The sequence below is a fragment of the Falco cherrug genome, chromosome 4, assembly GCF_023634085.1.
Source record: "Falco cherrug isolate bFalChe1 chromosome 4, bFalChe1.pri, whole genome shotgun sequence".
NCBI lineage: Eukaryota > Metazoa > Chordata > Aves > Falconiformes > Falconidae > Falco > Falco cherrug.
Window position 1 is genome coordinate 17,797,738 of NC_073700.1, and position 14,824 is coordinate 17,812,561.

The following is a 14,824-nucleotide window of genomic DNA, read 5'->3' on the forward strand; positions in this document are numbered from 1 at the left end:
AAGGGCAAGTTTTCCTTAAATCCTATACGGAGAAAAGGTACAGCAAGCATCTCCATATTACAGTCACATGCCCTTGTCACAGGATGATCTTCTGTGTTTGCTTTAAACAAAATTCCCATAATTTTTTTTAGATTTTATGATTTGGATGGGTGGTCTGCAGTAATATCATAAGAGAATCTACTTTCAGTGTTTTGAAAGCATGGCAGATATGACAAGTAAGAGGTTAGCAATCCAAAGCAATGTTTGGTAAGATGTAGTCATTTATAGCTGAACCATACTTTCCTTAGCCATATTTTTAATTTATAACGTTAGCTATACACACATTATTTCCCTGAAGATCTGAATTAACACAGCTTTTCTCCAATGTATGTTAAAAATGATCAAAAGATGACTTTTAAATAAAGAAAATTTGAAGAGTAAATAGGACATTGATGAGAAGTTTCAACATCCTCTATGGTTGTAAAAACAAATCAAGAAGTAGCTAAACCTGACTATATTAAATAATAGATACTAGCTAGTAGACATAAAACCACCAGTAACAAAAACACATGTAGACTGAGCTGGTTATTTGCCTATTTACTGACTCATTATTTCTATGGGTTTGCATAGGCAAACACCTCATTAGATTAAAATGGTCTAAGTAAATGTAAGAGTATATGCTTATTTCACTATTTAAGTAATTTGGCTTGTACTATACCCAGATTATAATTACTGACTGAAATAGAATTGGGTTCTCCATGCAAACAAGTCAGATTTAAGTGCCTTTAAATGCTGCTTCCATAAAAATACAACAGTTTTATTTTCTGCTGTGTTTTGATTCATATTGCCATGTGCACACATACATGGTATGTGTGCACATACTCCTGAGGACTGTATATGTCTCTGCAACTAGAGGTCAATTACAATTAAAAAGACAATTTTTAGTCCTTGACATTGATACCTATCAATTAAAATAACTAATAACACTACCTTTCTTGGTGGACAAATGCTTATCTCTCTTTTTTAATATAGGAGAAAATACCTAAGCAAACAGCAAACAAAACATTTACACAAATAGGAGAGTCTCAATTGCACAGGGTTTTTGTGTTTCGGTTTTCTAATGTTGCTGGGGTTTCCCTGGTTTTGGGTTGTGGTTTTTGTGTTTGGGTTTTTTGGGGTTTTTTTTTGTGTGTGGTGGGTTTTTTGTTTGTTTTATTTTTTTGAATATTTGATTTGTAGCCAACATCAGATTAAATTAAAACAGGAACAAATTTCATTCAGTGACTGCAGTTTCAAAAAACTATTCATGAGTGTCTGTGCATAATAAATGTCTCTTGGAAGAGTCTACATCTTACCTGGTCAACCATCATGTGGGAATCTGCCAAAAGGAGAAAAATCTGAAGTTCATAATATGCTTCTACTGTACTAGAGCTGCTTTTTTTTTTTTTTTAAACAATGAACTAAGACCTGTACTATTTCTCTTCTCCAAGCTTTCAGTTCCTTAAATGGCTAAAACAACTCAAAGGTAGAGTAAAACTGCAGATTCAGAGCTCTGTTTACCTTAGACACAAACGTCTTCAATGTCACATTAATAGAACCTCTTTTCTACAGAACATGCATCTTTAACAAAGGCCACGTTGTACAAAGTAGCAGGAAAAACATCTATTAATATTTATCAAACTATTTTCACCATCAAAAGCACATTGTTACATGCATGATAAATTATACAAATGGAATTTTCTTCTAAACAAATATCAAAGAAAGCTCCAACAATTATATTGATGGAGTACTTGTGCTGGTTTTGCCAGCAGTGTAGGATTTTTGTCATCTGCCAATTCAGCAGCTTACAGTGAGAGCAAACACAACAAAAAAACCCCAAAGAAATGTGCAGTTACAGGCTTCTAACCCAACAATGTTAACAAAGAATTTGCTACAGAACTAAACAAAACAAAATACATACAACAATGTATTTTCTAACGGAAATTCACACAAGTAAAAAACACAGCAAGAAAGAAACCAATTTTAAGTGTTACTTTGACAGGAATAATGGTCTTCATACAGAGACTTATATTTTATCATTAGAAATAACTGTATTAAGCTACTCAAGTGTTCTTCCATTTGTTTTATCTTTTCTTTAAGACATTTCAGTTGGAGAAACTGCTAGCAAAAAAGAAATAAGCACAGGAAGACTTCTGTGTTTTCCTGCTAGTGAGATGGCTTTCACAGCTTGAAACACACTCTGTTTCTGCTCCTCAGCTTCCTGGATGCGGAACACATGGGGAAAAACCTCTGAGAAACCAGCACAAAACCTCCTACAATCCCCTAGATAAAGCCCTCCTCACTAAATATGCACAGCCATTCCCGAAAAGCCAAGTTAGTAGCTTATCCACATCAGTTCAATTTTTCCACGGGTCCACCTCGCAGCACTCCAGCAAGAATGCAAAGCTAGAACCACCACGGTTCTTCTGGACCTTTTAGGACCATCAGTTTTGTTTCCTCTCATTCCTAACTGTCCTCTCTCCTTCACTTGCCCCTACTTGTCTACCAATTTCCTCTCTGTCGGAGGCCAGCCCAAATCATCTTCAGCGCCTCAGCGATGCCCCTCTTCTGTTACCTGACAGCGCTGTCTCTGCCCTTCTCACGTCCTTCACAGTGCCTGTACCAGTCTACAGTGTCCACTCACTGACACCCGAGATGTACTTAAAAGGTCTCCCTTGCAGGACTGCACGGCTGAGATGATGTAGGTATTGAACTGGGGATTCTGTCCTTTGCTCTGCCAAAATAACAGAATAGTCAAGTGTCTCTATACTAGTCATCTGCACTAGTTTTGAACCAGCGAGTGCGAATACCAGAACAGCCTAGTCCTCGCACAAAGCTCACCTCGAGCTCTTTTCCTTGCCTGACAGAAGGCAGTTGTCATCGATGGCCCAATTTCTGACACCCAACTGAGCAAAAGGACTACTGGGTACCGTTCATCTTCAAAAGGTCAAAAGTCTCATGTGTTACACGTGGCTCGAACTTTGAAAATCCAGACACTTCATATCACAAGGCTCTATTTCATTATCCTGCTTTAACTTCACTGTGCGACACAAACCAAGAATGCCCTCCTCACCTCATTCCCAACTGGTTTTAATGAGGACAATGGATCTATTTAAATGGTGGGGAAACCCAACAGACTGTTGGGTTCTGAAGGTAAACTTTCCATTTCCATTTCAAGTACAGCCTACGATAGAACTACACCAGTGCACAGCAGGGCTTTTTGTTTCTTTCCCGAGACACACGTTTCACAAATTGCCTAAGAACTAATGGAGTTAGAGTTAGCTGCTAAGAATTTAACTTACATTTATTAAGCTGAGTGAGGTTTACAGTGCAGAAACTATTGATTCAATGTGCACATTAGTATGGTACTTCAAACAAGCTGGAAATCTGAGCACACCGTGCTGCGACAGATTCTCAAATAAAAAGAGTTAAAGCATGTGGTGGAAATCATTCTCATGAGGTAAACCCTACCCAAACAGCTAAAGGTTTCTGGGGGCAAGAAAACCCAACCTCCACACTCCCACCAAGAAGGAATTCAAAAAAGGTCTGCTATCAAAGCAGAACTGACACATTCAAACCATAAATATATTCTAACTTAGTTTAACCTGAAAATAACTCATAACAAAAAAAAATATTAACATACTTGATAATTTTTATCATTGTCTTTGAATTATCCTCATATAATTCATTAGAAAAGATATTCTTTGTTGTATTTGTTTTTAAAATGTTACTTTACAAGTGGGCATTTTAGTGCCTCAGAGTCTATTTTATAACAGAGAACACCATCTTTTAATATGCATTAATAAAACAGGGTGGGGCAGGATTTGTTTTACATCTTTTACAGCTTTTCAGAGTTCATTATCAGCAGAATTTTCCTTTTAAGCTGTGGACAATTCCCTGCCAATTCTTTTGCATTTGTTTTGTTTTGTTTTATTTTTAAATAATAAGGGGAAACCACAGTTGGACAATTGGAAGAGATTGCATAGCTCCTAGCCACAATTCAGCTTCTGAATTCCTGGCAACTGAGCCAAAAATATGGATTTTTACTGAAAAGCTAAAAACTAATTTTACAAACTAGCTATGGGTACATCAAAAGTATTTTTAAAATGCTAATTCTTTCAGTTGGTACTGACTCCTATGAAGAACTTATGTTCTTAACTGACAGAGCACTGATCTTTTTCCAAAAGTTTCCAGAAGAGCAATTAAGCAGCTACATTCCTAATGTCTGATAAAACGGGTAAAAGCTTTCTCTTTCCATTTTCTGATTTCCGCTTTAATCTGTAGGCATAAAAGTTGGTGAAAAACTGGAATTGCCTTTATTGACAAACATTGATAAAGAATACTCAAGAAACACCCACCAGCACTTCCCAATGTCAAAGACTCCTTTCAAATCACAAAATGATACTGTAGGTTGGGCCTCTACTAGGAAGTTACTAGAGCTTGTGAACCACAGCCCTTGACACTGAAGTCTCAGCTAGCTCCTCCTCATCTCCACAATTCATCTTTATCCATTTAAATCACAGTCAAGAAATACATAGGGAAAGAGCATGAACACGAAAAATTATTGGAGTGAATGCATGAATAAAAATGTTCTGACACCCAATGAAACAGCAAGGTGGTAACTATAATCCACCTGGATCAGCCCTACTCTATTTCAATATATCACAGGTATCTTTAGTTCCTCCTCTCTTTGCCTTTGTCCAAGCTAGTTGGACAAAAATGACAAATGGAAGGAAAGGTTTCAGCTGGAAAATGAACTACCAGAATGACGTGAAGGTTAACCCAGCTCATTTTTAACATATACCTTCTTAGCCCTGTATTCATGGTGGAAGCAGATCAATTATTCTTTTTCTTCCCAAAGGACATAGCTAAGTGTGAGTTCCAGCTGGAATTTTTCCTGCTATTAGGCTGCAGAGTCATGCACTTAATATTTTAACTTACCTATTTTTGCGAACATAAAAAACCAAGATTCTTTCCACACAATCCCAGTAATCTAGCAGCATTAACAAAAACAAAAAGCTCACCCAAACAAAAAAAAAAACAAACCCAAAACAAAACTAAGAAAAACTCAACTTTGTAGAAAGAGCAGAAGAGCAGAAAATATTGCTGTTTCTCATCAAGCATAACATGTAGAAGCCAATACTTCCAGCATTTGGATGAAATAACAAAAGGTATTGAAATGTAAAATATGCCATGGGAATATTTATGAATGTTGCTTAAATTACATTACAAAATGAAATTAATGCAAAGCTGTTGTTACAGCCTTCTATGCAATTTAATTTATAGTTTGCATAAATAAAGAATTATAATGCATTCATTTGTTTCCTTCAGTTTCTTACCTTGCCCTTCTGGAGTTTCACCAAAGGGATTCACTTCAACCTGAGTGGCATCAATTTTCAAGAAAAGATTATACAGCTTCTTAATTTGATCTGCTGCCTAAATTTGATCAAGCGATTTACAATTACCACACAGAAAAATAAGAAGTTAATGTTTTCAAGGCAAAGGTAAACCATTATTGTTTATTTTTTATGTATTGAATTGCACACTGGCTCTAGATAATTACTGCCTTTATTTCTGTTTTCTTAATCATATTTATACAGTATCTAAAATAGCTGTAATGCAGCACCATGATACTGCATAACACTTAGTAAATGTGCGTTTAAAGGTTACATGAACTGGAGATTTTCTACAAAATAAACAGCACGATTACAGTGACAAGTTTAATTTGAAAAGTGCCCAAGAGTTCATAATGATTTATTCTCCTGTGTGCTGAGATCTAAGTTGCATCCACGTTGATCAATCTAAATTCAGAAACCATAAAACAGTATGTGCACATCAGTGACTTTAGAAAAAATATAAGTTTCTCCTTCCTACATCAGTCTGAAATGTTTTCTTAAAGGAATTATCAGAAGCACACTTCTTTACTCTTTACAAGATATTCTTGCTTTTTCCTTATTGTTCCTCACCATCTCTCTCTGTCTGGTTCTGCAGCCAAAAGTATCGTGACTGACTACTGACTTCCAAGTCTCTTGTTCTTAGAACATCCTTCCATTAATAAAACAACTTAAACAGCATCAATATGAATGTGCATAAAAAAAACCTCTTTGGTTCATTACACACTGACAACCTATTAGCTGAAATAAGTTTGCAGATGAAGTGCACTAATAAAGAACCATTCAAATTTGTTCATTATTGATCAGTTAACTGAAGTACACAAAAAAAATATTTGGGACCTTTCTTAATAAGCAGAGTGTGTGAGAATAAAAAAAAACCAAACAAAAAACACACACACCCCACCCCACAGGAGTCAGCTTTCTTCCACAATGTCATTCGTAACAAATGAAATACTATGACTGGAAAGACTCAACTCCAAACCCAGTTTTTGTTTGGACCAAAACGTCAAAGAGTTTAAAGAGTTACAGTTTGGAAGCAGCATACAAATTGCTTATGAAGTCTTCCCTACTCAAAAGTCAGCAGCTGAAGCATTCTTAGTGGTTTTGACTTTAAAAAAAAAAATTATCAGTTATAAATCTGCAGCTACCAAGGCAGCAGTTTCCTTGGCATGAACACTCGGGTTGACAAACTATCCTACTACCACATGGGCAGGGCTGTCGACAGCGACGCTAGGGAGAAGTCCCAGCGTGCAACCCCACGTTGATTCTGGGCAACCTGAAAAGCTGTTGTTGCCCTCGTACACTGCTGTAATTTTAGCAGATCACCAGAATCGCTTAACTTTTATTAAGGGCTGCTCCATCTTTCAGCAGCTCTCTGAATCAGGCAGCTTAATGTCAACACTTCTCTTTCTCAAGGTCTACAAGCGCTGAGCATCTTCGAAGCAAAGCATAAAATCCCAGCCTAGAAATTGTGAATGTATAAGTAAATACTAGGATTTGTCTGAATAAAAACTATGTCCCTATGTGTCAGTAAATTCCTTTGAGTTGACAGCACAAGGAAAGAAATGCATTCACTGCAGCATTATTTAAATGTATTGTTGAAAAGTCCATATATTGCTGTTAATTATTAAGTACCAGAACTCTTCAAGGGTTGAAAGGTTCTGCATAATCATTCCTCCTCATTCGATATGCAGCTAAATCTTCAAATGTGTGTTAATCAACTTAATGATTATGCATTTGTTAATTGCACGGTTGGGATAGAAAATAATTAAAACTGTTGAATTAAAAATAAAGGATCTCTAAAAAAAATGACAGTTTGATACTATGGAAAAAAACAAACCAACAACAAACAACCAGGCAAAAGTAGCTTTAACAAGCTTTCTCTTCACTGCAAAATTATTCATAAAGGCAAAAGATCTTGTGTATTTGTGTACAATATGGAATTCCCATATATATATATATATATATGTATAGGGAAGAGATACTGAAAAGACAAGTTGGCAGCCTTTTGGATTTTAAGTTGAAGGTGGGTGGGTGTGTGTGGGTGTGTGTGTGCGTGCGTGTGCGTGTGCGTGTGTGCGTGTGCAAAAAAGAAAGGAAAATAAAAGAGAAAAAAGACTGCAATTACCCAAAGATATACTTTTACTTCTCCCCATATTACAAAAAAGCCCTACTCATATAATTCACTGAGCTCCAATGGAATTCCAATGAAACCAAAAGAATCCCACATGGTATAACGACATATTGTCATCAACTGCTTCAAAGACCAGGGACTTTCACTTCGGAACAATAACGACCTTATTCAAATTGCTAAAGCCTGATGACAACTTTATATGTCGAATTTAGTATTTAAAATGTCAAAATGGTCCTGATCTAATGGACAGAGCCTTTCATGTCTATTTGGAAAGTGTTTATCATATTAGGTGGGCTAAAAACTCTTCAATAAAAACTGACAGAGTAAAGTTACCTGCTGTTCCAAAGGTCCTTTGAATCCCAAATTTTTTGCCATCTGCAATGCCTGATGATCCTTTATACCTTCAAAAATATCTATTTCCTCCTGTAACAATAACGTGCATAAATAAAACTAAATATTCAACCTGAATGGAGATTTATAACTTCAAAAGGAGAACAGTATACATTTGCAAATTAGTAATTAAAGCATGGCTGTTTGCCAAAGTTCTCCGAGACTGAGGCTATAGCAGCTGCCTATAGGGTATGTTATAATTACCACACCAACTATGAAACAGTCCTTCCAAAAAATACATAATTCTTCAGGGTGGCATGCTGACAAGACAATGTGACACCAGTTTTCACTTTTAATTACTGTACAGATGGCGTTGACGAATATTTAGTCTGTTAATTTTTATGACATCTTCTGGAATATTTTCAAGGCAATGGGTGTCACTGCCCAGTAACACTGTGAAGTTTATATAATTTTTAAATTCACATTAAATATTTTTACAATTTTTTGTATAATTATACTTGATTGTATCAATTATTTTCCCAGATGAATAGCATGTCTACTCATTATCGTTTCACAGTAACAAAAAAAAAAAATACTTAAATACAGTCATCATTAAGAAAGCAATTACAACAGTTGTATTTCAGATGCAAAAGTTATCCAGGTACAAAGAAATAATTAACAACTCTGTCAATTAGAAAAAAATAACCACAGAAACAATAACCATATTGGCGCTAAGCCACTTGTGAAAAAAAATGTACCTTCCTGAAAATGAAACTCACTCATAAAAACATTTCAGATATTAAATTCAATGTATAACAGCCAGATTTAAGCTCTTTTTCTAATCGAGCTGGAGACACAAAATCACTAACAAAATCAGATGTTAAACCTGCTTCCTTCATCTACTAGATGACATGTCTGATCCCCTATTTGGTGAAACTCAATTTTATGGCTCTTATTGTCTTCTTTCCATACACAGAAGAAAGAAAAAAATGGAAGGAGAAAGGGGGAAATCCTTTTGGATAACTGACAAAGAAAATTTTTAGTGTAAAATATTATTTTAATACCTTAAAGATAAGTTCTGGGCTAGTAACTGCAACTTCTTCTATGTCAACACCACCCTGTGGACTGCCAACCATAACAGGTCCATTGCAAGCTCTGTCCATCAAAATTGCGAAGTATGTTTCCCTGGAAATATTCAGTGCTTCTGCAACCATCACCTAAAAATGAATATAAACAAGAAAAAAGCATGACAAACCAGCAACAGTGTTTACTGGTCCATGTAGCTGGCAAAGCAGAGAACATTGTGGCTCACGTTTTCTGCATTACCATAAAATGCAGCAGTTTGATACCCGCTATCCTGAAAAGAAACGTTTCTTTCACTGCTTTTATAAGACATTGCAACCCAGTGACCTTTTCCCCAAGAAATCCTCTCTCCCTAAACAAGAGTCCTCTGATGCTGCTGTTCTCACTGGGCCCTGTAACAAGCAGCGTAAACACCTAATTGCTGGGATTTTTTCCAAGAGAATTGGAGCTTCCACTGTGTCCATAAAGCAGACCTCCATACTACCTTTTTATTCCCAACAATCACTTTGACATGCTGCCCCTGGAAAACATTAATCACAAGGGATTACGGTTTGCAAATCACATTAGATGTAAGAGAGGGTACATTGGCTTTCAGATGCATCTCATCAGTAGCGTGGTTCCTCACCAGTAGAGCCTCAGGTTACATTCTCTCCCTTGTTCTGACAGAAGGCCATCCTACACTTCGAATCTCAGAACTGAATTCCTGCCTTGCTTAAGTATTTCCTAAGGAAATAGATTTACAGATAATTCTGCCATCCAGCTTTTTATTTTCACTTTAGAGAGACAAGCAGATGTGTGACCTTCAGATACTGGCACAACCTAGAAACATCCAAAAATTTATTTTTCCAAAGAGCTACTAATTTCTATTTATTACTATAAACTACAGAGCCCCTTTGTACCAATATCTGACAGCACACAACAAAAAAAGATGATTCAGATCCTACATGTTTGGAATCTACAAGTGCTCACATTAAAACTGGTGGGAAAACAGCCCATATAAATTCTTATAATTTCTTCTCTCCTCCCAAAAACATAAAAAAAGTCCATTCAATTTCAGTATTACAGTAACTATACCTTCCTCTTCATCTGAACTGTCAATTTTTGCAATAGTTTAACAATAGCTATTGAAGCAATTTCAGAGAATAAGTAGTTTTTCACTTGGCAAAGGACTCAAACCTATGTTTTGATGCAAGAATACTAAATTACCCCCCAAATGTTCTTCATCTTAAGAAAAAAAAAAAAATCTACATATGATCATTACTAATTGTTCCTTATGATTGTAACAGGTGCCATAATCTCAGGTGCAAAGACTGCAGTTATGCTCTGCACTACAGTTTTGCTTTTCAACCTGGAGGTTGAGCAGCCACCTCCGCAATTTAATTAGCACTATAGCTTCTTCTTATGCCAATCAACTACATTCTTCCTTAGCAGAGCTACTCTTCCCTATCTCAATGGAAGTAGTAGAAATCAGGAAAATTACTTCCCTAATATTAATATAATTAAGAAGGATGAAGTGGCAATGTCTTTCTAACGTGGTCTGTTTATAAAGCAACAGTTTTGAACAATGTAGAAAAAGATCATCACTCAATGAAACGGTGAAACTCATTCTGTCAGTCAGCAGTTCAAACTCCTTAGATCTGAGGCATGTATACACCTGCAGTTTAAAAGTCTGCCTACCCAGCAGGATGTGCTCAATCAAATAAGTATTCCCGGGGTTTTCATAGTTCAAGGACTGTAAACAAGAAAGATGCGCTATACTTTCAGCCAAGTCGCGTTTTTGACATTCTACTCTGGAGTACATAAGAAAGAATGTACATACCTTCTGCCTGGCTGTACATCTTAACAGAACAGGAAAAAAAAAAAAAAAGAAGTAAGAGACAAGGAATTAAATAAAGCCTTCTGTGCTCAGAATGGAAGGAAAGATGCTATTTCTTTATTGTTTTTTTTTTGACTTGCAAGAAATTTGCTTTAGAATAATTTTGTGGCCTTCTACATTTACCTTGCTTTATTCATAGAACATAGGGTGATGTAAAAGAATGGTTCAAATAAGCAACTGTTCAAAAGCAAACTACAGAAAACTAGGGTGCAGGAGACAACTAAGAATGCAGAAAACTACCGTACTACTTAAAAGCATTTAACTATTTTAGGCTACTATAAAGGGATGCTAAAAGCCAACTTCAGAAACAGCTTGGCTACCTGCCAAGTTTTGTCAAATTAACAAGCAAAGATATGGAAAATATCCTTGATTTGCTACTATTAGACTTTTTACCTGCATGCATGTTTTCACCTTCTTACATATCTTGCATCAATGTACCTGAAAAATGCGAGTCAATTGCTTTAGACATAGGTCAAATAAAACTAACTGGTCCTACTGGATCTTGTCTGAGCTGTTCAGACAGTTGCCACAGTGCTCAGGATCAGGGCCAGACTTAGGATGGGAATCCCCCCAACAAGTCTTGAGGAATACATCTGCAAGCACTGCAGGTGGAACTTACATTATTAAATCAGGTATCTTTCCAACTGCTACTTCCGACTCGAGTGATTTTCCTCACTATTCCTAATTAAACATTGTCAAATACCTCTCCATCTTAATTCACATAACTATTTGGAGTCCATCTACTTTGTAGTAGGCAAGCTTACTGTAGAGTAAAAATTGTCAGTTTGTGCAACATCTCCCACTTCTCCCAGCAAAAATGTTACTTTCCGTCACCATCCTCCCGGTTTCATGCAGAGCAAAGACAGAGAAATTGGTGCTCAAGGTCTTTAAATGTTATTTGTTAAAGTCTACCTAACACTCACATGACAAACTAACGCAAACACATTAATGATCAGTTAAAAGCAGTGAAATTAAATCTACTGGCTCTTGACTCTTCTGATATTTTATCTGTTTTGCTTATGATAAAGAATATGAAGTGTCATTATCTGTTTACCACAGAGGTTTATATTTAAAATGTCCTGGGGAAAAAACATTTTTCTTCAAAACTTCCTGATAACTTCAAGCTGTCCTTCTTAAAAACAAATCATTACTTAAACTTTTAAGTCAGACATCTAATTTCAGGAGGGTAACTATAACAGCTCTTTTATATTGAATCAAGTATTCAAAATGTTAATTTTGTTATTGCTTGGAGAGAAAACACAGGTAGCAAATTCTCAGGTTGTTACGATAAGAGAAGACTGCCTTCTCAGATAACCAGGCTCTCCAAATTCCAAGCTGCCATAAGAGGATTTTATGTAAACTCACAAAATAGCTTCCAAGTTATGGGGGAAGTGAGGAGACTGCTCTTTATTTGAGAAACATCAATCTAAAGAAGCATGAACATGCTTTACATTCTGCACTAGCTAAGAAAGCAAGCTGAAAACTCCATTTGCTCCTCCCACAATTATTCTCGATGTAGAAAATTTCTATCTTTCATTCCTTCCTTAAAAATACATGTAAAAGCTATGTGTCTTCTCTCCCTTGACTTGACACTAGCTATCGATTGTCTCACAGAAAGTGACTTAAAAAAAATAAATATTTTTCAGAAGAAAAATAGTTTAAGACATGAGCTCATTCAGACTTTCTGGAACACTAAAAAGTTTTAAAACCACAAAACCTAAACCCATGCCTTTCCTTTTCTTCCTGAACTGCAATTTCTTTAAGTACGTGTACACAGCCATATTCTTACATACACACACAGAGAAAGCATATGCCCTAGAAAACAATAAAAACACCAGCTATAAATTCTCAATTTTCCCAGTGTTCCTAGCAAGCTCAAAGAGTCTGTCTGGCATTTTCTATGCACTGACTACCCACTGCATTAAATGATATCTTAGACATAGAAAAACGTATACTTTTAATTATAATTCTATAGTTTGCCCCTTGATTAAAATCTCAGTGTTTGACATTGTAGTCCTGATACTATAAACCCGAATGCCTCGACTCTTTTAAACAATTTGAAGATCCTGGAGTGAGCTAGCTTTGGAAAATATAAACGCTTTTAAAACACATTCATTTTTCTGGGAAATGGTCTTTTGATGACCTAGACATAATTTTAAACATGCTTTCTTCACTAACAAGCAATGGGGAAACCAACAGCATACTGTTGGCTAAACTGTTATGTAATTATTTAAACTGGGGTATATGCTTTTACTATAAATTACCAATAATCAGGATCTCAACACCAAAAAATATAAAACATACTATTACCTTGTTACATATGTGTGCGATGAAGATATGTATTGGCCTAGTGCTTTTAAAACCCAAGTCCACAGTCAGAATGGAAGTCTGTGACAATAGACGATCACCTCCCAGTGAACAGCATCACACTAATTTAGCATGGATCAACATTAAAATACTTGGAAGCTGTGTCCTGAAAAATTTCCATGTAACTCTACAGTAAAGGGAAAATACAGAGTCTATCAAGGCTATATACTTTCCTGTACCACCAAAATACATACCTGAAGTTCAGTAGTGCAAACTTCACCTTAAACCCCACATTAGCCCTAGCTGCCTACTCTTGACCATTGTTTATATACAAGTTACGTGTGAATGGGGAGGAAAGCAATTACACGTTAAATCCTCTATAGCTATTCTATACATGGTACAGAGGTAATCTTAATATAAATACTTTGAATAATCCATTTTAAAAAACTCCAATACCCACACCTTTCTTTCATTTCTACCAATTTCAATGAAAGTAATCAGAATTGAATATGTAAATGAATGAACAGGCTTGCACTTAGACAAAAGAGTGAAATTTCCTGTATTGATGTATCCAACGTAGGTCAACTAGGGCAAAAAGAATTTATAAAAGCAAGCTGCTTTTACAATACAAATTTTTCAAAGCAGAGTGCTTTAATATGGGAAATGTACATCCTTTTTTATATCCTTAGTATTATCACTATCTCTGACAGGCATGCCTTAATGGTAATACTGTTCATTCTTTTTAATATCTTGTATTTCTTTTTAACAGCAACTATGAGAAGTGATGCTAATCTGCTCTTCTTGCTCCCCAAGAGAAGAACTACCTGAGCCCTCATTAGACAGTATCTTTCTAGACAGGTGTTCCCCTCCTATGCTAATATACCAAGCTGTTCACAATATATTAGAAGTGAACTGCAGTTCTTATCAGCTCATGCGAAATTATCTCCTGGCATCAAATACAGCGTAGCTCATGACCACACACCTGTATGAAGATCCTTGCTCAGTAAAACAAAGCAAGAGATAAAAATGTTTACAGTAGGTAGGCAACTGCTAGGGTTTTCCAACTTACAAGATTTTTTTAAGGTAAAGGGGAATCTTGCTAAAGGGCTACCTATGCTCCTCTTCTTTAGGCCAACACAGAACAATAAATTGGTTTTGAAGCGAATCTTCGCACCTTGCAGCATGCATCATCACAGATAAATGAACTACCACATATTAGCTGAACCACTACCAGGACCACATTTTACTCTCTATCTGCAACAAGTTAGGAAAAATCTATTTTTAGGCACCTGTGGGGTTTTTTGTTGTTGTTGTCTGTTTAATTGAGATTGTTCTCACGCAAACCTTTCAATACTTAAAGGGAGCTTATGGGGACATATTTGTTAGTAGGGCCTGCTTTGATACTACAAGGGGTAATGGTTTTAAAATAAAAGAGTGTAATTTCAGATTAGATATAAGGAATAGTTTTTTTACAATGAGAGTGGTGAAACAATGGAATATTTGCCCAGAGAGGTAGTAGATGCTCCATCCCTGGAAACATTCAAGGTCAGGTTGGATGGAACTCTGAGCAACCTGATCAAGTTGAAGATGTCCCTGCTTATTGCAGGGGGTGGTGGTGGAATAAACTACCTTTAAGGACCCTTCCAACCCAAGCCTTTCTATAACTCTGTGATTCTAAGAAAG

At 36.1% G+C, this 14,824-nt stretch overlaps 1 protein-coding gene across 1 annotated transcript in view; it reads right to left on the reverse strand.

Moving 5' to 3' along the window:
- The window catches only part of SUCLG2 (succinate-CoA ligase GDP-forming subunit beta), a 131,675-nt gene that overhangs the window by 56,978 nt on the left and 59,873 nt on the right, over window positions 1–14,824 (reverse strand). The window contains exons 5-7 of the mRNA XM_055707862.1: window positions 8,940–9,092; window positions 7,879–7,968; window positions 5,358–5,454 (exon numbers count right to left, since the gene is read on the reverse strand). Of these exons, the coding sequence (XP_055563837.1) occupies window positions 5,358–5,454; window positions 7,879–7,968; window positions 8,940–9,092 (340 nt within the window). The remainder of the gene's footprint in view (window positions 1–5,357; window positions 5,455–7,878; window positions 7,969–8,939; window positions 9,093–14,824) is intronic.